Here is a 24,469-nt window from a genome sequence, read left to right on the forward strand (position 1 = left end):
AGCTACGTTTTCGTTTTTTATTTATTGAAATCGGGCAGCTCGTTTCCCGTAACAATCGCGTAAGTTCAAACGATATCCTAAGAAACCTCAAAATTCTAGAACTGGGAAGGTGGTAGACCATGTTGGATGGAGGAATTTTGAGAACCAAAATACTACCATCTCATTAACACCAGAAGACCAGAAGAAACCCAGAAAAACTTGATAAATCCTTCAATTTACTCAAATTCTAGAACTGATAGCATGATATACCATGTAAAGTGGTGGAACTTTAGGAACTAACATAATATAACCTCAACAATCCCAAAAGTCCAGAAGGGAACCCAATAACCCAGATAGGGAACCCAGATATCCTTCATAATACTTACGTTCTAGAGCTGGGAACATTTTGGGCGTGTGATGTGACATAATTTTTGGAACTGACCCACTACCACCTCAACAGTTCAATAAATCCTGAAGAGAATCCAAAAAAAACTCAGAGATCCTTCAAAATCCTTAAATTCAAGAACAGGGAGCATGTTTCCGTGAAAATATGAAACTTGGTTACGCCTTGTGTTACTAAAATTTACAGAAAATACAACTTAAGGTCGATTGTCATGGAAATACGTGTGATTATTTACTCTAAATAAATAATAATTTCGATTTATTTTGACATGAAGATCATGTGGTGACTTCACTGTTACGGACATATCTCCGAAACGAGCTGCCCGATTTCAATAAATAAAAAACAAAAACGTAGCTCTTTAAATTTTCTATAAACCTTTTGAAGAAAACTTTTGCGAATTTCCAGTCTTTCTATCGGTTTCAGAGATTTTCCTTTGAGAAAAAAATATTTTTCGACTTTGACCAAGTTTTTCCGCCATTTCGGATTCAAATGTCAAAAAAAAATTCACCAAAAAAAAAATTTAGACTTTTCTCTATAACTTATCCTTTGGAAGTGGATTGATATCTCTTTTCGCTTACGAATGAAAAATCATTGAAAAAAAGGAACATAACGGCCGCTCACCAGGGAACCATTGACCTGCCGACTAGGCCCCACATCAATTTAGAATCAGGAATCGATACGAAACAACCTACAACAATCATCGTTATAACGTTTTCTAAGATGCCCGATTTTTTGCCTAAGCAAAAACTATAAGTTTCGTTAAATGTTTCCTTCATTCATTCATTCATTTGTATTCATTTTTAACGTGGATGGCATTTCAGACGGCCTTGAAGATGATCTATGTTTACTAAATGTGATGCGCTGTTTGATGAACAGGAAGCGAGCCTCGTAACTGCTTATCGTGCCGATTTTAAAATAAAATTCCGTGCGGTTGAAGGCTGGTGATGCGTACCGAGCAACTACAAGATTCGAAATGAACGGGAGCGATGAGTTTACTGTCCTGAGACTAGCATGTTTCGCTAGTGAAACGGAAAAAAGAGAGCGAATTTGTGGCAAATTCGAAAGAGCAGCCGAATGGCGGTTTAACGATAATTATTGTACCATAAACTTACCATTGCTTCTGTAACGATGACATCGATTGTCCGTTTGTGAGAGCTTAGAACGAGAGCGTAACCTTTGAGCATTGCAGAACGGCAATGTATGAGTAGGCGAGTCCGTCTAATTTATGTGATAGTGGGGTGTGACCGAAACATTATTGTATATGTGCAAAATGTCGGACTGAGAAAATTTCACTAACTTATTAAAGAATTTAGCTATGAAGAGCCGGACGACCGAAAGTCAAACTTGAAAATACGATCGGCGGGCACTTCAACCGTCTTCTTTGCCAAATCAGTGGCGCAATAGATCAGTGTCAAATAGCGGTTTCTTCTCTCAAAAAGTGTCAAATGAGTTGTCAATTTCACAAAGCTAACCTCAAAAGATGTTTCGTTCACAGAGCCGCCCCTTGAAATGTATGAAAATTTGTGTGGCGTCTCACCATCCAATACTTTTTTTGTTCGATTTGAGGTTAGCTTTGTGAAAATGACAACTTATTTGACAGTTCAAACGACATTGACAATGATCTATTCCAACTTAAAACACTCTAATTCACTACAAAACACGGAGCCGATTCAAAACGCGTCTGCTTCACCGTGTCTCAATGACTCAAAAGGGGCAAAAGACAAAAAGTTCATCTTCATCAGTCCTACGGATTTTTTTTTCAATTTTTTAGTGTTGACGGACTTTACTAACGTAGGGCCATGATCCTCAGTACTACGGAATTGTTATTTTTTAGTGTGAACGTAATTGCGTCACGGCCCTTCACTAACGCAGTGCCATGATAGATCAACAACTTCATTGTTACTGCTAATACCACAAGTGAGACCATTAATAGATTTTGGGAACATTGGGGAAAAAGAAGATTGATGATTTTTATTTATTGTAATTTTTTTTTTTATATGAAAAGATCGACTTTTTACTGGCTGCGCCACTATTGTGAGCAGTCTTTTTTGTCGCAAATATTTATTTAGTGAATAAAATTAATTTATTTAAATGGTATTAATAGATTGATTCGGCTAGGATCAGTATTGATCATGAATAAAAGAAGCAAAATTTCTTGTTTCTTTTCAGAACATTTCGGATTTTGTTTTGTCATCCATCTTCAGCTATAAACATAAACACCATCGCTAAATACAGCGTATTCTGGTCAAGTCACCTTTCTTATCAGTTCAAACTACGTCATGACATGACACTCATGTCAGATGATGGTCACGGCTGAAAACTTTATCTCGTATGAATGAATTCATCACATTGGAAAAGGTCACATGCAATTTGTTACACGATTTGTAGTTCTGTGCCGATTCACCCCGTGATACCACTGTATGTAATTGTATACGTTTAGAGTAGTACTTCAAGCAAGAGTGTTATTAATGACAGCTGTCAAATAGAGTTCTACTTTGAATGAAACAATTGTCCGGATTTTTTTACATTGTCAAAATTTGTTCGAGTTTAGAGTACTAGTCATGCTTGAAATGCTTTGGTAGTACAGATATATAAAACGAATTCAAGTAAAACGACATGTATTTTCACACCCGTGGGCTTGTCCTCTGTGATAATAAAACGGTTTTCAGTTTGTCGTAGGACGTTCGATAGATTCTTTGTGTGTTCATTTAAAACATTTCACGAGTGTTGAAATTTGAGGGTTTTTTTCCACTAAAAAGTCAATTTGAATAGCGAAAAGCGATGGTTGCAGTTCCAAGAGTTAGAAAATTTGTTGGATGTGTCGATTTGAAGGCTGCTTCTCTTGTTATTGCAGTAATTCGGTTGGTGATATCCCTCATTGCTCTCGTAGGACTACTTAATATGTTCGTAATTATGGTATCCGCATACCCTTCAGACGATGATACTAGTAAATACGACGACGAAGATGGCGAAATGCCGTACGGACTGGTTGTTCTACTTATTTTTATCTTCGGAGTTGTGATTGTTCTCTTAGTCGCAAACTTACTCGTTACCTACTGGTTCATACGGGGATTGCTTTCGGTAAGCCATTTAAGGCTGCAGAAACAATGACCAAAAAATAAATCGATTTAATTTCCCACAGTACAAACCGCAAAAAATGAAGTACTACTTGTGGCTGGAAATAGTCTCTATTTTCCTACTTCTGCTTTGCGGTGCCTATTTTTTTCGCGTAAATTATTTGACCGGAGCTCTGGTCGAGTGTTACATTTACATCTGTTCAAATTCGCTGTATCAACACTACGTCGGGAATGCCGATAATGCGAACGAAGACACGACGATGAAGAGCAGAAGCAACCAAGAAGTTATTATTAATAAATGATGTTACACGCTTTGTCAGTGCTGCTATCACAGTTGAATCTTTAATAACTCTAAAAATACTCACTCCACCTCGTTGAAACTATGTTGAACCTCCAATATATCCCTCTTAATGAGAGGAGTAGAACATAACCTTAAAGAGCGCATTTATCGAGTTATTGAGATTCAATTATGATGACAACTCTGAAAAAGCGCAACGTAATCTATGAATGCTCCCGTAATTGATTGTCACTGAAAACCATACTTTGTACTTGTGGACTTAAAAGTATGCTAAAATAACCCGGTCTTCTTTCATTGTAACTCGTAGTCGTATTTTTTCGAGTTTGGACCACATTTTCGTGGCATTTTACACAAAAAAGGTATTTTCAATTCATAAAAGAAATTGAAAACCTTATTTACTCTTTTAATTATAACTCATCCACATGTTATGAACGAATAATGAATGACAACATGAATGAATATATGTATGAATGGGACAAGACAATTATTGTAATAAAAAAAGGAAGAAGCAAAGTTGACGTTTTCGGATTTAGTAGTGTGTGTGTGATATGATTTTTCAATGAATTTCGGGTCATAATTCCTCTAGGTAGTCTACCTCTATGGTTTGGACCAAAGCACCAAGCAGGGTAATAGAAAAAAATAAAGTAGGTAATTTTGGCAGTGTCAAATGTCATTTTTATTTTATAAGATTTTTACACTCTTAAAAATGCGGTAAGAGCCAAGATATATTCGAAAAATAGGCACGAACGTTCTTTCAATGAAAATATGATCACTGAAATGTACATTATTTTAACAAATAATCTATCATCACGTTAGCAGTCTGCATACAAATAACTAAATTACGTAACTGAATGTAAATTCTTTAATAAAAGTTAACTGAAAACCCTTCGCAGTAACCACTTTTTCGTTTTCAAATTTGCCTCCAATGCGGCATCTCACGGCGACTCCTGTCTAATATAATGTAAATGGCAACTCGTACTAAAAACTACTCTATTTGACACCAAAAAATCTCTATTACCCTGCTAGGTGCTTTGTTTGGACTTATGTTTCTGCTGTTGTAACGGTGTTTAATAATGGTAGATTATGCACCTCTGACCAAAATGTTTATTTTGACGATTTGTAAGCTACGTAATATTGCAAATCGTCAATCATTTTGGATAGAGGTTCAAACGCTATTTTTGTTGTGCGATATTATCGTTGTAGGCAGATGTACACTTAGTAAATATTGACGGGGTCAGTTTCTTTTAAGGTGGTCGTTTAGTAATAGCGTTCAGGACAAATAATCTGTCGGATCCCAACACAAATCTCTACGAGAAAAGTGTGACGCAGTCTTTGAAGTACAATTTCTAAATTGAATGATTTCGCTAGAGTTGACGCTTTCAGCTTCGTTACGCAAAACTTAAATTGTACACCCAATCCACGCCATTAGTCGTATAAATTTATACGTCAGAGAGAGCTTTTTTCTCCTTTGTTACGATCTGTCAGTTTTTTTATTTTGCGATTTATTATGGAAATGAAAACTGAAATTGAGATATCTTTGCTGTTTTAAGTGGTTTTTCATATTTTTTTGGACCAAAATGTTTTAAAATGTGTTTGGAATCGATTGACATTAACCAAATAATAAAATAGAAAAAAATATTTTCAAACAATCTGTTAATGCCAATCGATTCCAAACACATTTTAAAACATTTTGGTCCAAAAAAATATGAAAAACTACTTAAAACAGCAAAGATATCTCAATTTTAGTTTTCATTTCCATACTAAATCGCAAAATAGAAAAACTGACAGATCGCAACAAAGGAGAAAAAAGCTCTCTCTGACGTATAAATTTATACGACTAATGGCGTGGATTGAGATATCTTTGCTGTTTTAAGTGGTTTTTTATTTTTTTAGACCAAAATGTTTTAAAGTGTGTTTGGAATCAATTGACATTAATAAAGAGGGATTCTTATGAAAAACAGAAGACCGAAATCGGACGCATTTTCTATTGGAATTTTTTATATGTGCCCATCGACCCCAGATGCCAAGAACACTTTCAAAAAAATTCTTCGGAGCTTGTGTGGCTAGTGTGAGGTGATCAAAAGCCGAAAACTTGCACTTTTCTTACAAACATTTCTCCAGTTACAAGAGCCGTACAGGGTCGTGTGGGGTGTCATTAGAAAGGTAACGCACTTCAGGGCAAATAGGGACTTATTGGGGTTTGGAAGCATCTACGACGAATTATGAGAAGTTGAAATATTTAAGTGCTTATATTGAATCGTAGAAGCTGCCAAACTTCCGTAAGCTCTACTTTCACTGAAAGTATATGCCTTATATACCTTTCTAATGACACCCCACACGACCCTGTACGTTTCGTGTACCTCGAGAAATTTGTGTACGAAACGTGTAAGTTTTCAGTCTTTTTTCGGTTGAAAACTTCAACTGTGCATATCTCAGTGTGGATGAATGTTAAACCCAATAAAGATCCGGAAGAACATGCAATTACCTTTCTAATGACACCCCAAACGACCCTGTACGGCTCGTGTAACTGGAGAAATTTTTGTAAGAAAAGTGCAAGTTTTCAGTTTTTGATCACCTCACACTAGCCACACAAGCTTCGAAGAATATTTTTGAAAGTGGTTTTGGCTTCTGGGGTCGAATAACTTACTGGGCACAAATAAATAATTCCAATAGAAAATGCGTCAGATTTCGGTCTTCTGTTTTTCAGAAGAATCCCTCAAAATAATAAAATCGAAAAAAATATTTTCACACAATCTGTTAATGCCAATCGATTCCAAACACATTTTAAAACATTTTGGCCCAAAAAAATATGAAAAACCACTTAAAACAGCAAATATATCTCAATTTTAGTTTTCATTTCCATACTAAATCGCAAAATAGACAAACTGACAGATCGTAACAAAGGAGAAAAAAGCTCTCTCTGACGTATAAATTTATACGACTAATGGCGTGGATTAGTTCAAACAAGCTGCCTTAGTTTCCCTCATCATGTCAAATAATTAAAAAAAAAAATTGACTGAAAACAACAAGAATCTTACCAAAAAAATCTTTTGAGACCTTTCTGGAAACAAAAAGCTAACCTCAAACAATGACAGCTACGTATAAATTTTCGTAACATTGTGGTTAGCTGGGTTAGCTTTGTGAAAATGACAGCTCATTTGACATCTCAAACGACATTGACAATGATCTATTCCTCATTCACAAAATATAAGTCTTGGATTTAAACTAACTTCACGTTCCCTGGAGTTTATTTGAGTGATTTAACAGATAAATCATACGTAGATGGCGTTGTTGTATCGGTCAAATGAAACAATAAAATCGATGCTCGATGATTCTGTTATTGATTAGAAAGTGAATTAGAAAGTACGACAACAGGGATAACATATTCAGAACGGTCAATTATCGAAACATTTTCCATTTTCGTAGTCGGCAGTCTGATTAACTTCGATTATAGGCAAACGCCTCCAGATGAATTGCCCGTAAATCCATAATTTCTGCTGCAGCGACAGTTCACGTTTATCGCAGTTTGCGTGTACATTATGTCGTGTCTCACGGCAACCCCACGATATATAACAGATGGAACCGTCATTATCGGTAAACGAGGCCAATAGTTTTATCTGTCCCGAATCGGAAACCTTCGTTGTGCAATCGTCATCGCTTCCAATGTAATATGGATTGTAGTCTTTGCCGAATGTAATGTTGAAGGTTCTGCAACATTCCCCGCTAAATCATTGCAAATGTGTCGGAAGAGGGGTTTGGGTTAGTAATGCGTATCCAGTCTGAACTGCTTTCCTTCACTTACTCATTTGTTGTTCTCGCATAAATGGTATCGTTACCTGTCACATCAAACCTGATTATTTCGTTGTCGAGAACACCGTTCGTTGTGTACATAACGTGAAAATATCCAGTCAACAGCTTTACAAATGGAATAAAATCAAAGAAAATTGTTTTTCCATTTTTCTTGTCAACTAATGAGCTAATGCAACGCACTTCAAGCTTGAGTGACACTCTAAATAGGGTAATGAAGTTTAACAGTGTGTCGTAAAACACTGTAAAAAACCAATTCATACAAAATTGCACTCTATTTGGCAGCTGTGACCACTTTTGCTTGAAGTGCGTTGACTAATGTGTAAATGTACCGAAAAAAGCGATGGATCATTTTCGTAAGTGTTAGCGCCACAGTTGTTACTTTCAGCGGAATACAATTTTCCGGCGATAGTCAATAGTAAGAATATACTCCAAATGCACCTCATGGTAATACTTACACAGTCACACTGTTAACAAAGACAATTTTCACACGACCTTATAAACAAAGTTCTAAGCCGCAATTATTTTCCACATTCGATAAACTGGTTCAGTTTGTTTTTACAATATTAGGAAGTTTGGGCTCAATACGTATAACAACTTTTCCACTTATTATACGTTATGCGTGATTATATCATATGCTATATACATAGACTGTTATGATCAGTGGGAGACGACCGAATACCAGTTAATTGTAACTTGCCTTGGGCAACTAGTCAAAGTAATTGCTTCTCTTTCAACATCTTACATTGCGAGCGAGAGGACCAAAGACTAGTTATTTATAGCTTGCCTTGGGGTAGCTGTCAAAATATTTTTTCTCTTTCATCATAACACTCTATAAAGTTGTTCACAGAGAGATGTTAATATGACGACTGGGTCGTTTCGACGGATAGACGGAATATGTCGAATGACAGTCGGGTTTTTGAGAGAGAATTCAATACATTTTCTCTCAACCAATGTCAAAATCATTCGACATATTCCCTCTATCCGTCGAAACGACCCAGTCGTCATATTAGCATCTCTCTGCACGTTCTGCATCCACTAAGCAATAATAGAGAACGTTAGCTTTTCCGGCGGTAATTTACCGACAACCCTAATTTCCACCGCTAACACTAACAGCAACGAAAATGCTCTGTCAGAAAATGACGACCATTGTGAAATGCAAATGAGTGTAAGAATGAAATTTCCAGTTATTTTGTAGATATCAAGAATATTTAGCTTGATAAAGTGAATAGATCTTTTCCATCTCAATTCACGCCGTAAGTGTGCCTAAAATTTGAATTTTAAGTGAACGATTCGATGAAAAGGTGAACCGAAAAGTACATTTCAACTCTTCCTTGTATGAAAATGACTACGTTAGAAAGACCTCCGCACTTTCCATTTTGAATTTCGACCGCACTTACGGCGTGAATGTCTTTGACTACTCGCAAATCAGATCTTCGAGTTTCCATAACAAAATATTGGTCCACCCCCATTCTTGACATAGCATTTTAATTGGTTTTAACGTTAGCGGTGGAAAGTTTCACTGCAGCGTGAGAAGTTACCCTTATCTTTAAGTCCTTCATATTTGCAAGACCTGATAATATAGATTACAGTGACAGGAACAATTTGGAGCAGAAATCTAGATTACCAAACGTTGAACCATCGAATCCTCGATCGAATTGAATTACTTTACTCGATGATATGAGTGTGATACGTCGTCATCCGTCATCCACAAGTATATTAGTATATTAGCATTTGACTGTTTTGTTCAGTCAGACGTGAATATAATGATTATAATGCTGAGTGCGATAAAAATCATCGAAAATCCTTAATCAAATGTCATTGCACACAGGCCGCGTAAGTATACCAATATGTCATTGCATACAAAATGACAAACATTTGGATTAACTTCTAAAGTCACATTGTGACCCAAACCCAAACTTCCTACTATTTTACTGAAATGCTAATTTCTCGGCTGATATCGTAGTTTTTCTATAAGTTTATAGATAAAGAAAGTTAAAAGTAGCTGATAGAGAAATATATGCAATTTGCATTGTATTAGTGATACAATGTATGCATGCTTGCTTGAGCCAAGGTTTTATATGAGGAGGTTACGCCGATAACTGAATTACGCCGATAATCTAAAAAAAATCCACTGAACTCTGCTGTAATTTTCATACAAAATTGTAACGTGATTTCAGTTCAGTTGGGATTTCGTACTGAAATGCAGTTAGAGCAGAGAGATGCTAATATGACGACTGGGTCGTTTCGACGGATAGACGTAATATGTGAGGTGGTTTTGATTCGAGAGAGCCGTTCTCTCTTTTATATACGTAAATTGGTTGCAGTCCGCTCCCATACGATTCAACTGAACCAAATGTCACTCACATGTTACCTCTATGTCATTTACATGTTACCTCTATCTGTCGAAGTGACGTCCCAGTCGCCATAATAGCATCTCTCTGAGTTTGAGTTACCGATAGCCGAGCCCCATGTTTTCTTTTTCTTTGCGATTCTGTGAAGTAAACAGCCTCGATAAAGCGGGTATCAGAGACGGAAATATGCGACATGAGAAAATGCGACAAAGCGGTTCTGTCGTAAAATTTGGAATTTTTTTAGCGCAACATTTTTGAATGTGAAGTTTTTAGAATTGGATTTTAATTGATTGAATGCAAAAGGATATTCAAAATGTTCCCAGCACGACTCTGCCACTGTTACCCACTTCATCGAGACTATTTACTGTGAAGAAGAAAAAATGGCGATCATAACCGTAAAGTACCGCCAATTTTTTTTGGCAATCAGGTCATCTCTTTTGAACCTCACATCCCACCAAACGGCAATATTGTTGTTTGTTTACATGATTGGTCATCATAAATTTTTCATCATTTTGGTGGCTTTGACGAATATTTTAAGACAACCGCTAAGCGAACTGTTAAAAAACACAAGAAGCACATTTCCGCACAAAATCTGAATTAAATCACATCGAAATCACCGAAATTATTTCAATTTTCACAATCGACACTAAATCTTTGTGTTGATGATTTGACGTTTCAAAAACAAAACTCATGTTACGATTAACGACTTTAACGACGATTTTCTTCGTTAAACCATATTTGACTAAGTTCAGGGTGGATGTGATTTGGGTGTGAAATTGAGTGGGAAGTGCTATTTTCATAGATTTTCTTTTTGTAAAATCTGTTAAATGAGACAATATTTTGAGAATGCCCGAAATACGAGTTTCTTATTTTTCGTGTTTCTGCTAATATGTGACGGAAAAAATCGATCCGTTCCTCCCTTATTCACATTCAAACGTTGATATCTCCGTTGTTTTTAAAGAATCAGAGCCAGATTGGGCTAGGTTTGCATCTTTTATGGAGTTTTATCGATTGGCATACTCATTTGTGTAAAATGTTGAGTAAACTCATTAAAAGAAGCAAACCCAGCAAAATCTGGCTCTTATTCTTTAAAAACAACGGAGATATCAACGTTTGAATGTGAATTCCCATAAAAAGATTCAAAATATCGGATTCGACCGCTTTTTATGCAGCGCTACAAACCATACCACTAAACGCGTGGATTCATCATTTTTATGTCAATCACCAAGGAAAATCGACAGGAGTGTGCCAGAAAGGCAAATTTTCCATCCTTCATGTTGCTTGGCGTTTCTTCACACTTTGCCAATCAACAGCGCAGTGTGTGTCGTGACTCAGGGCCGTAGCTACTAAGGAGCGATGGTGTGCTGAACACACCCTGGAAACTCTTGAGCACACCCTGGACTAAGGCTCGGAACGGGTCGGGTTCGGTCTGACCGGAACCCGAACCTGATTTTGACCCGAACCTGAATTATGATTTCAGGTTCGACCCGAATCTGACCTGATCCTGAAATTTCAATTTCGGGTTCGACCCGAACCTGACCTGAACCTGAATTGGTTCGACCTGAACTTGACCTGAACCTGATTTGTTATTTCGGGTTGGACCCGAACCTGACCTGTTTTGACCTGAACTGATTCCTAATTTTGTATTACGTTAATTTAAATACATTTTTTTAGAAGTGAACGTCGATTGAAACGAATGTCCATCAACATGTCTAAGATTAAATTATGGGACACTTAATTATGCGACAAATAAAAGTGTTTGAAACTGAAATGCTACATATTTTGCCATGATTTTTCGTTCGCTTTGCTCGTAAGGCCTGTCTTGGCACGAAAATACTATTATCTTATTGTTAATTGTTATATAAGTTACTCGTCTCAACTCAGTGACGAAAAGTTGAAATTTCGTTGCAACTCGGTGATAAAAGCTTTATAAGGCAATGAGATGTATGCCTGCGGCCTCGGGTGACAATCTAAACATCTCGTGCAGACAGTAAAAATAGCGTTGATAGAACCTTGTTTACACCCTTCCCTGTATACAACAGCTACAATCACAAATATTCACGCATATACTATGACAGAGTTAACGTCAAATTTAATTCCCTGAAAATATGCGTTAGAAAGAAAGTCTTGTATACAATTAGAAATAGTTATTTATACAACCGAGTGATAAATGCTTTTTTAGGCACTAGATGTGTAGATTGTCACTCGAGGGCGTAGGCGAGTGTGACAATACACATCGTGTTCCTAAAAAATCATTTATCACCGAGTTGTATACAACGTTTTTCTCAAAAAAGGCAACGAAAGTTTTACTTTTCGTCACTGAGTTGAGAAAAAGGATTTATCATCGAGTTTTATACAACGTTTTTCGCAATAAATGCAACGAAAAGTCCTGCTTTTCGTCACTTGTCGCGAAAAACTAGTTTTTACATCTCTGTGACGGAAATCAGCCATTATTTGCCTGATACAAGTGTCGTATAATGTCACTTTTTTCACAGCTAAAAGGAATGCAAGAAACGTTTTCTTGCACCGAAAAACAGTGCGACAAAATTTTTATAACATTTTAACATACAAACAATGAATTTGGTGTGAATGAAGTATATTTTGCTATTGAGTTTTTCATTGCGATTGTATGCCTTGCCTATGACATATTTGAATTGTGTATTTTGATTTAAATATGCATATCTTAATGGTTTGTATAGGAACGGTTGATTTCTGTTCAGAATTGCAAAAAACGTAATTTCTACCACGGTTCATACGGCCGTATTTTCGGTCAGATTCATTGAGTTGCTTTAAGTTCAGGTCAAAACAGGTTAGTTCGGGTTGACCTGAAATAAGAATTTCAGGTTCAGGTCAGGTTCGGGTCGAACCCGAAATGAGAAATTCAGGTTCAGGTCAGATTCAGGTCGAACCAATTCAGGTTCAGGTCAGGTTCGGGTAGAACCCGAAATGGTAATTTCATGTTCAGGTGAAGAGCAGGTTCAGGTCGAACCTGAACTTAAACAGGTCAACCCGAACCCGATCCGAGCCTTACCCTGGACCGACTTGAGTTAAAAAAAAAAAATTTAAAAGAAATAAACCTTTGAGGGAGTGCTACCAGTTGACACTAATAGACTTAAGTCTATATATTTCTGTATATAGTTCTGTGTGTATTATATTGTTTGTTAATTGATTTTTGATTCGTATCTTTTAATTGTATGAATGTGAGTCTAACTGTGGCACATAATATATTACTCAAAATCAGAAGCTGAGCATCTTGCGTTCAGTTCAGCCTTTCATCTTCCAATTTGTATTCAAAATAAGGCAGACCTGGAGTTTAAATGCGTAGCAAGGCAGCTGTGGAACACCATTAGGTCCCTGTGGTTGACAATTATAACTGAACTTTTTATTGTCGTAGACTAGGGCGTCATTTCGGGAAATTTTGAAATTCTCTGCTTTAGCTCAAAATCCTTCAAACTAATTATAAAAAAATTCAAGTATCCGTGCGAGTTCATCAAGCTCACGTCTAAATCGGTGGTAAGGATGTCGAGAAATTAATTCTCGAATTCAGTGAATTTTCATACACGTTAATGGAAACTTTGTTAGTTGCTTCCTTATTGTATTCGTTGTTTCGTTGCCGTGAAATTCAAATTTTGAGTCTTGTTTCTTGGCCGCATTTAGCCGAGAAACAAGACTCAAAAATTACTTCCTTATTTCAATAATAAATAAATATTGGAACAACTAGATTTAAGTAGAACAAATTGTTGGGAACATACGTGAATATGGAATTTTAAATGTTAAAACATTTGAAAATTTGAGATATAATAGTTGATGTTTCAAGGTACAATATTTTCTGTCGAATACAATTTAATAGTGGCTCGACGAAATCGTTTGGCCAAAATCATGGTTATCTAAAAAATTTATTCACACCGGTTTCCTGACCAGTCTTCGGTTTCCCAATGAGACTTCCAATGGTTTTTCAATAAAAAAAAACGAAATATACGAAGAAGACTAACATCTTATTGAAAATCAAAAAGTGACTCAAATGGAGAAGTGTCTTTAAAAGGGGAAGAATTTGAAATGAAGAAGCCGCTTGAATTTCGAAATTAACTAGAAAGATAGAAAATGTATTCATGGAGCTATAGCCATGAACTAGAATTTTTTTCGCTCGAGTAAGTTTTCAGTTAAACAAAAAAAAAACGCTCGCTTCGCTCGCAACTTAATACTACCAATCATACGGACAGAATATTGCTGAATTCATTGCAACCCAATTTTACTAATTTTAAGTGATTGCTGTTGGAAATCTTAGTTGTTTCAATAATTCGAATATTTTGTACGTAATTTCATTAATATGACTAGATCGAACAATCTTCCACACCATGGTGACTAGATCGAACACTCTTCTTTTACGAATATTTGTTTTTAGTGGAAATATTCACTGATACAGGGAAATCGGATTTGAATACCTAGAAGAAAACATTATTTGAAAACGATTGAAGAAGACGTGAAGTCGATGAATTTATAAACCTTTAATTGAAGATCAGAAACGAAAGATCCCAACCTAATCATGATATTTGTGTTTGATCCATAATGTTAGACGAATAACCTAACACAAGAGGGTATGACATGAATTTCTAAATGATTTTTTTCCTCGGAGCTGAGCATACCCTGAAAATCGAGTCTAGCTACGGCCCTGTCGTGACTTCACATTGAATTGTTAGTTGTGGGTTCGAAACTTAACCGCAACATAAATAATTCGCTTCATCAGGTTGTTGGCCATACAATAATGACATCTGATTGAATCGGTCATTAGGTTGCGTCTTGGATTTAGTACCAATAACGTCAATCTGTGTTACATGTTCGTTTGTAATGTCATTCAGTCAGTTGGGCGAAAAGCTTTTTTGCGAATAGGTCCTTGAATAGGTCGGCCAGTAGGTCTTCATATGTCAAATAAAGATGTGGTGTGTTTCCGCGTATCTAGTAAAATGGCAGTCTGCGTGAAATCCCTAAAGTTTGCAGTCTTGCAATTCACCAGACAGTACCAAAAAAAATCGCTTTTCAGCCAATTGCGAAAGGCGCGATTGATACCAGACTATTTCGGTGAAAGTGAAAAACGGTGCGAACATCGAACAAATCTGCTGTGTAGAATTCCTCTCATCACTGTGGTACAAGTGGCAGAAGAAAATCTCAGTTTCTATTTGATCTCAAAAACTCCAGCATTCAATATACACAACACACGAAGAACGCGAGAAATCCAATTCATCGGCGCCACTAAGTCTAGCCTTCGTTTTCATTCTTATGTGTGTCTTGTCCTCTGTGATAATAAAACAGATTTCAGTTTGTCGTAGGACGTTCGATAGAGTCGTTGTTCATTTAACATTTCACGAGTGTTGAGATTTTCACTAAAAAGTTAATTTGAATAACAAAAAAAAGAGTTCAGAGCGATGGTTGCAGTTCCAACAGTTAGAACATTTCTGGGATGTGTCGATTTGAGGGTTGCTTGCCTTGTTATTGCAGCCATTCGGTTGGTGATATCCGTCGTTGCGCTCGTAGCACTACTTTTAGTATTTTTAATTACGGAAGATGCTGCGGTCGAAGCTAGTAATGAGGCAAAAGAAGACGACAAAACAGCGTACGGATTTTTGGAATTTATGATTGCTGTTTACTCCGCAATTTTGGCTGTTGTCTTAATTACAAATTTGCTCGTCACCTATTGGTTCATACAGGGTGTGACTTCGGTAAGGCGTGTTACGGCATCCAACGAAATTAAACCAAAAAAATAAATCGATTTAATTTCATCACAGAACAAACCACAAAAAATGAAGTACTACTTGTGGCTGGAACAAGTTCTCATTGTTCTGCTTGTGTTTGCCTTTGTCTACCGTCTGTATCGCGTCGATTTTTTGATCGAGGCTCTGGCCGAGTCGTATGTTTACATCTGTTCCAATTCGCTGTATCAAGAATGCCTGCTAGGCCAATACAATGAGAATGCCGAGAATGCAACCGAAAACACTGTAATGAAATTCGACAATGTTCCACCACCAGATCCAGTATACAGCACATATGACGAACAGACGCAACCGGCACAAAATTCTAATCCTTTTAAGGAATAAAAGTGGTTATTGGTTATACCTACCCGAGTCGAGTCCAAGGAAGTAAGTGATCAGTGATCATCCATGAATTACGTGCCGCTTCTTCAGGGCTGTTATCACAATTGAATCTTTAATAACTCCAAAAATACGAGCTCGACGAAGTCTTAATGAAGTCATTTATGAACACATGCAAAGAGTTTGCCCTTAACGTCTGCTTCGAATTCCACCAATTTCACACTGCATCGTAATCCTATAAGCCCCTTTGTACTTTGTACAGGGCTAAAAATCAATGAGCGAGTAGCAAAGTTTAATTATTCTCTTCTTGATTGTCCTTGCTTTTGTCAAATTCAACAGATCAAAGTCTGTTAGGAAATGAAAACAAGCATTTGATCAAAGCACTTCAAGCATAAGTTGTACTCTGAACAGAGCACTGAAACTGGACGGCATACAAATTTTGGCACTGTAAGAAATGTGGCCAAAATTTTCATACAAAATAGTTTATTCAAAATATTTGACAGCTGTCACTCGAAGCACTTTTGCTGGAAGTGCATTGATTTGATCAAAGATCGAACCTCTTTGCAACTTTTTTGAGTGGTTTACCCCTCGCTATTTATGGAGTTATTGAAGATTTTATTACAATGGCAGCACTGAAAAAGCGTTACGTAATTTATGAATGATCCCTCAATTGATTGGTTCTTAATGAAAATCATACTCTGTTCCTGTGGACTTAAAAGTAACTAAATATAACCCACTCGTCTTTCATTGTAAGGTTGAATTTACAGTTGTCCGTTTTCCCTCCGTTTACGTGGCGTTTCTATTGTTTAATTGACTTTGCATGGCTTTAATTCAACTGTCAAAAAACGCACGACTGTGAATTCAACTTAACTGAAAGTCGTATTAACGCCGTAAATGCGCCTCAGAATTTTAATTCTGAGTGATAATCAGTCGACGAACAAATGAATCGACAAATAAATTTCTTCGCACTCCGTGAATAATGACATCTAAAAAGCTGCGTTTGATTAGGCTTTGACATTTTTAATTTTAAAATTTAAGCGGACCTACGGCGTCAATTCTATGGATTTGTTCAAGTTTGAACTTTATGTTATAACCGTGTTTAATAAAGAATCTATAAAGCTCTAAAACTAAAATTATCCGCTTTCCATGTTGAATTCTGTATTGGTGTATTAAAAATGTTTTATTAAACGAAAACCAGTAATTTTGTCAGACTAATTGTGTTCACTGATCCCTGAAGGTAATTGTCGAATAGCAGTTTCTTCTCAAGTTAGTGTAAACTTAAAAAAATAAAAATTTCAAATCATTATTGTTAGGTTAACTGGGTGGAAATGACAGCTTAAGTAACATAAAGCTTAAGTATAGTTTCCACTTAAAAAGAGCACTCCGTTTAACCTCCGTTTCCACTCCGTTTGCGTGACAGTTCTTTTGTTCTATTTTACAACTGTCATGTAGACGGAGGCTAAACGAAGTGCTCTTTTTATGTGGAAACTATACTTTAAAGTTCGAAGCTTAAAAGTGAGTTAACTGATTTTATATGGGATATTATATTCGACCGATAAATTAATTCAAAACTACCGATAAAAAATAATAAATTACCGATAAAAACGGTACCGATAAAAAATAATAAATGACCGATAGCGAAATTCCCGAGTACCGATAGAAATATTCCAAACTACCGATAAGTTTTTACCGATAAAAAGTGCTAAAATACCGATAGATTGGTCATTTTATCGATCATTTATCATTTTTTATCGGTAATTTATTATTTTCTATCGATCATTCATTATTTTCTATCGGTAGTTCATTATTTTCTACCGGTAGTTAATTATTATTTATCGGTAATTTACTATAATTTATCGGTATTTCTAAATTTTTAATCGGCAAATTATTATTTTCTATCGGTGATTTCTATTTTTGATCTCTCGTATGTGTGTTATAATTTTGCTATTTTTCATTGGTCAGATTCCTATTGTTGAGAATATTACTTTTCTTCATAGTCCACGGGGCCACAGAACATCCTGTGTCCATGAAAGGAAAGGAGAATGTGTTAATTGATCTTAATAGAGTTCAAGCTGAATACGAAAAGTCCAGGTGCCAGGCTGAGCTCATTGTCATTTTCGAGAAAAAAAAGGGGGAAAGTCTAAAATGCAGAGTTGTCATTTTGATTTTTTTTTTCATTTATATATGTACAGTGAACGACATCTCAAATGTCTCACTGTCAAATTTTTCTGAGAATTTTATTGTGTCATTGCAAATTCACAATGACATTCTGAAAAAAATGACAGTGAGACATTTGAGATGTCGTTCACTGTAATGAAATTAAGTATGGAACCTACAGTGAACTAAATTTCCTACATCTAGGAATTTTTTCGGATATTTCAAACCACTTAGGGTAGTCCAAAATTGTAGTACAGGATTTTTTTTTTCGTGTTCCTTGATAAATTTCCTGTGAGAAGGGCCATTTCATACTGACTTGTAGGTTTATAGGATGTCGCAAAAAAATTACATTCATCGGTCGACACCAAAGAAGATAAAGCAAGACTTTTGTCAAATTCAGTTTGTCATACCGGCGCATGGCTACAGGTGATTCCATCACCCCAATTGGGAACATGCCTATCAAATGATGAATTCAGAGTCGCAATGTCACTACGCTTAGACACACCGATTGTGCAACCATACACTTGCATCTGTGGAGAAAAGGTCGACCAATTTGGTAGACACGGACTATCCTGTTCAAAGGCAAAAGGTACAAGGATTCGACATGCATCAACAAATAATATCCTCCAGCGAGCTCTACCATCAGCAGAAGTTCCTGCAATCTTGGAACCCCCCGGATGCTCAAGACCAGATGGAAAACTACCAGACGGCCTAAGTCTAGTACCATAGGAACGTGGAAAATCCCTTCTCTGGGATTATACATGTCGGGACACTTTCGCCCCTTCATATCTGGAATCAACTTCAAGACATGTAGGATATGCTGCAAAACAGGCCGAAGATAAGAAAATTCGCCATTATTCTGATTTGTCCAATCAATTCTGCTTTGTGCCCATCGGCTCGGAAACTTCGGGAGTTATTGCTAGTGCGAGGGTGAATTGCAGTAAGTCGGAATCCGGAATCATTAAAGAATAAAATTGAAATCGACAACACCCTAACTATCACCCTATGTGAGCTAATTAATAATAGGAATCTGACCAATGAAAAATAGCAGAATTATAACGATTATAACACACATACGAGAGATCAAAAATAGAAAGCACCGATAGAAAATCATAATTTACCGATTAAAAATTTAGAAATACCGATAAATTATAGTAAATTACCGATAAATAATAATAAACTACCGGTAGAAAATAATGAACTACCAATAAATAATAATGAATGATCGATAGAAAATAATAAATTACCGAAAAAAAATGATAAATGATCGATAAAATGACCAATCTATCGGTATTTTAGCACTTTTCATCAGTAAAAACTTATAGGTAGTTTGGAATATTTTTATCGGTACTCGGAAATTTCGCTATCGGTAATTTATTATTTTTTATCGGTAGTTTTGAATTAATTTATCGGTCGTTTATTAGTATCCATTTTATATTGGGGTTGGTGTAACCGTCCAGGTAGTTCAATCGGTAGAGCGATCGACTCACGCCCTATATGTGACGGGTTCGACATAGTTCATAGGGTTTTTCCTAATCGTAAATGATTCGTCTATGCTGTTCGTTACCATTAGTCAGCTCTATCGACCGTAATAGGTCTCTAAGAAAACAACAACAACAAAATCTGAACACAGTTCTCTTACGTCGCATGCGTAAGTCAAAAAAAAATGTCAACCAGCGACACCTATCTCCTAATAGAAAATTATATTTATTCACAATTGTAAAATCTATCGAAAATATGGGTAATGCACAAGAGGCCCATTGGCGGCTTAGGTGCTTGGAAATCATCAGCTTTCCTGCCCATCTTATCCTATCCTATCGTTGGCGTTCAAAATTTTGTTTGCTAAAAAAGGCTTGTTGATCAACGGCCCTGAAAAATTCTAATTGCGGTTTTTTGACTACTTATTAGAGGCCAGCTTTTTTGGACAAAAACGATAATGTCCAACAATAACAATAATTCAACAATAATGCCCCGTCAATGTCCATGTGTATGCATTCACAATGGTCGCCATTTTTGACGGGGCATTATTGTTGGGAATTATTGTTATTGTTGGACATTATCGTTTTTGTCCAAAAAAGCTGGCGTCCTCAATTATGCTTAAGAATATTCCGTAAAAGTTTTTTCATTCAGGCGGACCAAAAACGTCACATTCTCTCACCAGATAGAGAGTCAAAACAACTACTTTTTCTCTCACCTTTTCATTCACTTTGCGTTCCAAGTGACATCACAACGGAAACGTCAACTTGCTTCTTTTGACGTTAAGAGTCCCTTTTTACGGTATGTCCACGAAGCTGTCACACACACATTTAAATATATGATTTTGGCCCTGGGATATCACTTTTCGTTCCCACTCACGTCACTTTTTGAGTAACGCTGAAGATTTCATGCCATTGTTATCAATAAAATGAAATTTAATATTTAAGTATATTGCTTCGATTGCTCACGCAAATGTGAGTGAGTGAGAGTGATATGTGATATTATGTCGTATTTATCATATGAAAAAAAGAGCATGAGAAAAGATCCCTACTTGTCATGTCTCTCATTTTTCCATATATTTTTGACGTACCGTGATCTTTGCTGAATGGTGTTGCCAGCTTGCACCAAGTGCCAATAAAGTGTTTAAAGAGAATGTCAAAAAGTGGGGTGACAATCGAACTCAGTTAAATTACTATACAAATTTTGATGTAATCACCCATCGAAACCAATTGTTTAATTTTCTTTTTCTCTCTTTTTCTGCTCTTTCAACACACTATACTCGAGAGTTGGCAATATGGCCATTTTCTGGCCTGTTACGTAACTCCACACTTTTTGTGTTATAAGAATGAATGGAACGTCACATCGTTTTGTGCTGTACCAACGCACTGCAAGTCAAGCACCAAAACTAATGTTTAAATGGTCATTTGGCCTCTTATATTGCAGTGACATTAAAAATTTAATTTATATGACTACTGCGTCGAGCTTGATTTACAGTGACCTGGCTGTGCAGGTGCAACCTGTTACAGACGGCTGTCATCTGTTATCGACGACGACATCAAGAATAAACGGCAGGCCCTGATTAGTGAGGTGTTATATAGCAAAAAGCATGTGCCGTCTGTGACAGGTTAACACAATTTCGAAACCTAATAGGAATGAATTGTCAATCTCGCAATTGCCACAAAGTGCTGATCATGTTTTAGTTAGTGTACCCACTTACCCGACTGGCTTAGAGTTAATTAACGCTTCATATGCGATTGTCTACATGAGATCGCAATAAGTTTGGCTTAGAATTCACAACCACAACAAACAACGCACATTCTTCAAAATCTGTTTATTTCAGGTCGATAGGCTCAACAATGCAGCGTCGATTGAACATACAGTATGATCGCTTTTGGTAAAATGCATTTCGTAAGAAGCGAAGAGTTATGTCATAGGAAACTGTAACTCATCCACTCGGTCGATTTCCACAATTTGATTCACGAAACTAGTCAGTGGGATACACCACTCCGATTTGCTTCCTTATCGATTCTCGCATTTCGGCTAACAATACAGTCTCGTCGAGTGTTAGTATCGGGCTCTCAGTCAATCCTACAAACCAGAAAAATTATTTCTTTAACCGGACCTTTACTGGGAGGGTTTGGGGTTAATTTCAGCATCTCATCACGGAAGATCTGTGTAAGGCTATCTAACGCTGTATAATCAGATTGCGCATAATATTGTGGCAGTAATTTGCTGCTCATGTACAGGTGGCGCTGTTATCGTCCAAAGTGACGTGTCACCCGTGTCACGTTTGTTAGCCGGAGTTCGATCACGTTCTGCAGAACTTCAGTTGCAAGACTTCTGGAACTGGATGTAACTCTGTCTCGTTTTCGACTTACCATTTTGAATACACCTCCGCACCTCCTGGCATTGATATGACAGTCCTGTACTATTCCAGTAGTTAATTTTCTTGTCACTTTTCGGTAACGCAAACTCAATCACCCCGTTTGGCGTTTCCAATTTATCGGCAGACCAAAATGGAAACGGTAACTGTGTGGTGACATAGAAGTTTAGTGGACCATCATTCAAATCGCAACCACAATATTAAAACCTTAAGTGTTCCCTTGGTGCCAATGGCTAGTGCTTCGCACGGAAAGTTGACCTGACTGTGGGTGATAAGGGTTGCCGTTTTTCCGTTCGGATAAATAATTGTCGCACTGGAACTATCATCGGCGCCACTCGAATTCAGATGACCCGATGCTATAATCTTTTCCGGTTTCAGTCCGGAAAATACCAGCGACGCGAATTGACAACAATATGTACCCATGTCGATTACAGTACCACCGCCAAGTTCTTTTGATCTGATGAGGTAAAAGATTTTGCAACGAAAGAAGTAATAGATTCGCTAAATATGATTCTGTCATGCTTCCCGTCTCCTCAACGGTTAGGAGTTCCGTCCCTTAATTTATAATCAGGCACCTCAAACCTATACACCATTACAAAATGAACTGACCTACGCCAATTGTCCTCAGGAAACTGCAATCCCATACCAGCAATCACTTGCACAACTTCACCGATGCTCCCATTATCGATATCCTCCTTCAATTTCAGATAAGCCGGAAAGAATCGACTCCAGATCGCCTCCATAAAAAATAATTTCTTACTTCTCGCATAGTCGACCAACTCAACAGTTTCTTTAACGTTCATACATAACGGTTTCTCGCACAGGACATGCTTGCCATGGTCCAATGCCAATTTTCCCAATTTCAAGTGTTCCGGATGTATTGTACCGATGTAAACGACATCTGATAATTGTGAAGAACATTTAGCGAATTGTAAGGAAATGAAGCCCGCCAACCATGGTTGAATTTAAGCTTATCGATTTCGTCATCGACCTACCGATATCTTTATCCTGGCACAATTCAGCGTAGGAGCCATATGCTTTGGCGATGTTATGTTCCCTAGCAAAATTCTCAGCATTTTCTTTGCTTCTGGCACTTACAGCCAAAATTTGATGTTCTGTCGTCGGTAACGTTGATACAGCAACAGCCCAATCATGGCTAATCATCCCAGCACCCATAATTCCCCATCTCGTCGGTGGAGAAGTCATTTCTGATAACGATTTTATTCAGAGCTCCGAGTATCGTTTCAATCGCGGATACGGCCAGACTGAATGTTTTATCACCGCAAAAGTTTAGTGGATAATCGATGATTGATAACAACACTGCTGTGAATTGCACAATTTAATGCTAAATGACGATTGATAGTCAATTAGCGATAAGATTAAATGGTAAGCCACATTTACTAGGGTGTTACAGAGAGATTGTTAGCTGGATTTTCAAGTTTTATTGACGAAGCAAAAGGTTTATTGACGAAGCAAAAGGTTTATGTTTCCGAGATGGTGGATGTGTGAAAGCACGAAGGGTAATAAATTAGGGTCAATAAAGAGTAGTTGGAAATTTAAGTCCGCCTTGCGACGATTTCCATTAATAAGCAGTTCAAAAATACCATTTCTCAATGAGAAATTCTCATCAGGTCATTATGACAAGAAACGCTATATCAATTTGCACACGATCAAGTCTAGCGAATCATAATCAAAATGAAATTCGTCACTTTACTTGTAGACGAAAGCTAAACAAAAGTTTCGGCTTTTTTGTCTCATACGATGTACACTAAGGAAAGTTTTTTTCAAGTTTCATAAGCTGCACATTCATCTGACGACCTACCATCACCTTTAATTTAAAAAACGTCAGAAAATCTATAAGATGACAATAGATTGTGGATTTGAGCACTATTTCACAGGACTCTCAATGATTGACGCTGTCCTCCCCCTTCCATTTGGGCTATAATATGGCTATTGCAGGAGCCGAGTGGCAAATATTTGTAAATTTCGTTGACAAATGTTTTTCAAAAATGAAAATCCTCTGAGGATATCATTTTGGCTGGGTTTTCAAAGATTTACATCGTTTTGTAAGGATTTTCTTTAGTTTTCTGAGGATTTTTTTTAAGGATTTTCTTCAGTTTCGAGGATTTTCTGATGAAATGATTTTCTAGTTTTCAAAGAATTTTCATTTGACTGTCAGAGGCTTTTCGGTAGGCTTTGCAATAATTCATCAAAATTATCTCTGCATCGAAAACTTTGAAGGAGTTTCGGGAGTAAGAGGGTAAATTTTTGGTATGCACATATCATTCGACTCAGAAAATCAATCTTAATCGATGGCGAAATTCTCATGCCTTTGTCACAAAATGCACCATGGATAGGTCTTTTATACGAACTGGAACTTCCACTAAGCATTCCAACATATCAATATTAACATTACCATATGAGTGTGAAACCCGTATAAAGACGCATGAGC

At 36.9% G+C, this 24,469-nt stretch overlaps 3 protein-coding genes and 1 long non-coding RNA gene across 4 annotated transcripts; 2 read left to right on the plus strand and 2 right to left on the minus strand.

Moving 5' to 3' along the window:
• The first annotated feature begins 2,979 nt into the window (after positions 1-2,979).
• Positions 2,980-4,649, plus strand: LOC119077454. The gene is made up of 2 exons (XR_005087799.1): positions 2,980-3,463; positions 3,525-4,649. It is a non-coding gene; the product is annotated as an uncharacterized LOC119077454 (long non-coding RNA).
• Positions 4,650-7,081: 2,432 nt separating this feature from the next.
• On the minus strand, positions 7,082-8,160 carry LOC119077436. Its single transcript, XM_037184652.1, has 3 exons — positions 7,897-8,160; positions 7,560-7,672; positions 7,082-7,480 (listed from the first exon to the last, which is right to left on the minus strand). The coding sequence occupies exons 1-3, from the start codon at positions 8,008-8,010 to the stop codon at positions 7,153-7,155; spliced, it is 555 nt and encodes a 184-aa protein (XP_037040547.1). The 5' UTR covers positions 8,011-8,160; the 3' UTR covers positions 7,082-7,152.
• A 6,995-nt stretch (positions 8,161-15,155) lies between these two features.
• On the plus strand, positions 15,156-17,187 carry LOC119077432. The gene is made up of 2 exons (XM_037184647.1): positions 15,156-15,632; positions 15,699-17,187. The coding sequence occupies exons 1-2, from the start codon at positions 15,339-15,341 to the stop codon at positions 16,005-16,007; spliced, it is 603 nt and encodes a 200-aa protein (XP_037040542.1). The 5' UTR covers positions 15,156-15,338; the 3' UTR covers positions 16,008-17,187.
• Positions 17,188-21,449: 4,262 nt separating this feature from the next.
• Positions 21,450-23,319, minus strand: LOC119077405 (trans-1,2-dihydrobenzene-1,2-diol dehydrogenase-like). The gene is made up of 5 exons (XM_037184615.1): positions 23,013-23,319; positions 22,627-22,918; positions 22,225-22,474; positions 22,013-22,163; positions 21,450-21,722 (listed from the first exon to the last, which is right to left on the minus strand). The coding sequence occupies exons 1-5, from the start codon at positions 23,221-23,223 to the stop codon at positions 21,619-21,621; spliced, it is 1,008 nt and encodes a 335-aa protein (XP_037040510.1). The 5' UTR covers positions 23,224-23,319; the 3' UTR covers positions 21,450-21,618.
• Between the last annotated feature and the right edge of the window lie 1,150 nt (positions 23,320-24,469).

This window comes from Bradysia coprophila, unplaced genomic scaffold (assembly GCF_014529535.1).
Source record: "Bradysia coprophila strain Holo2 unplaced genomic scaffold, BU_Bcop_v1 contig_235, whole genome shotgun sequence".
In the NCBI taxonomy this organism is placed as follows: Eukaryota; Metazoa; Arthropoda; class Insecta; order Diptera; family Sciaridae; genus Bradysia; species Bradysia coprophila.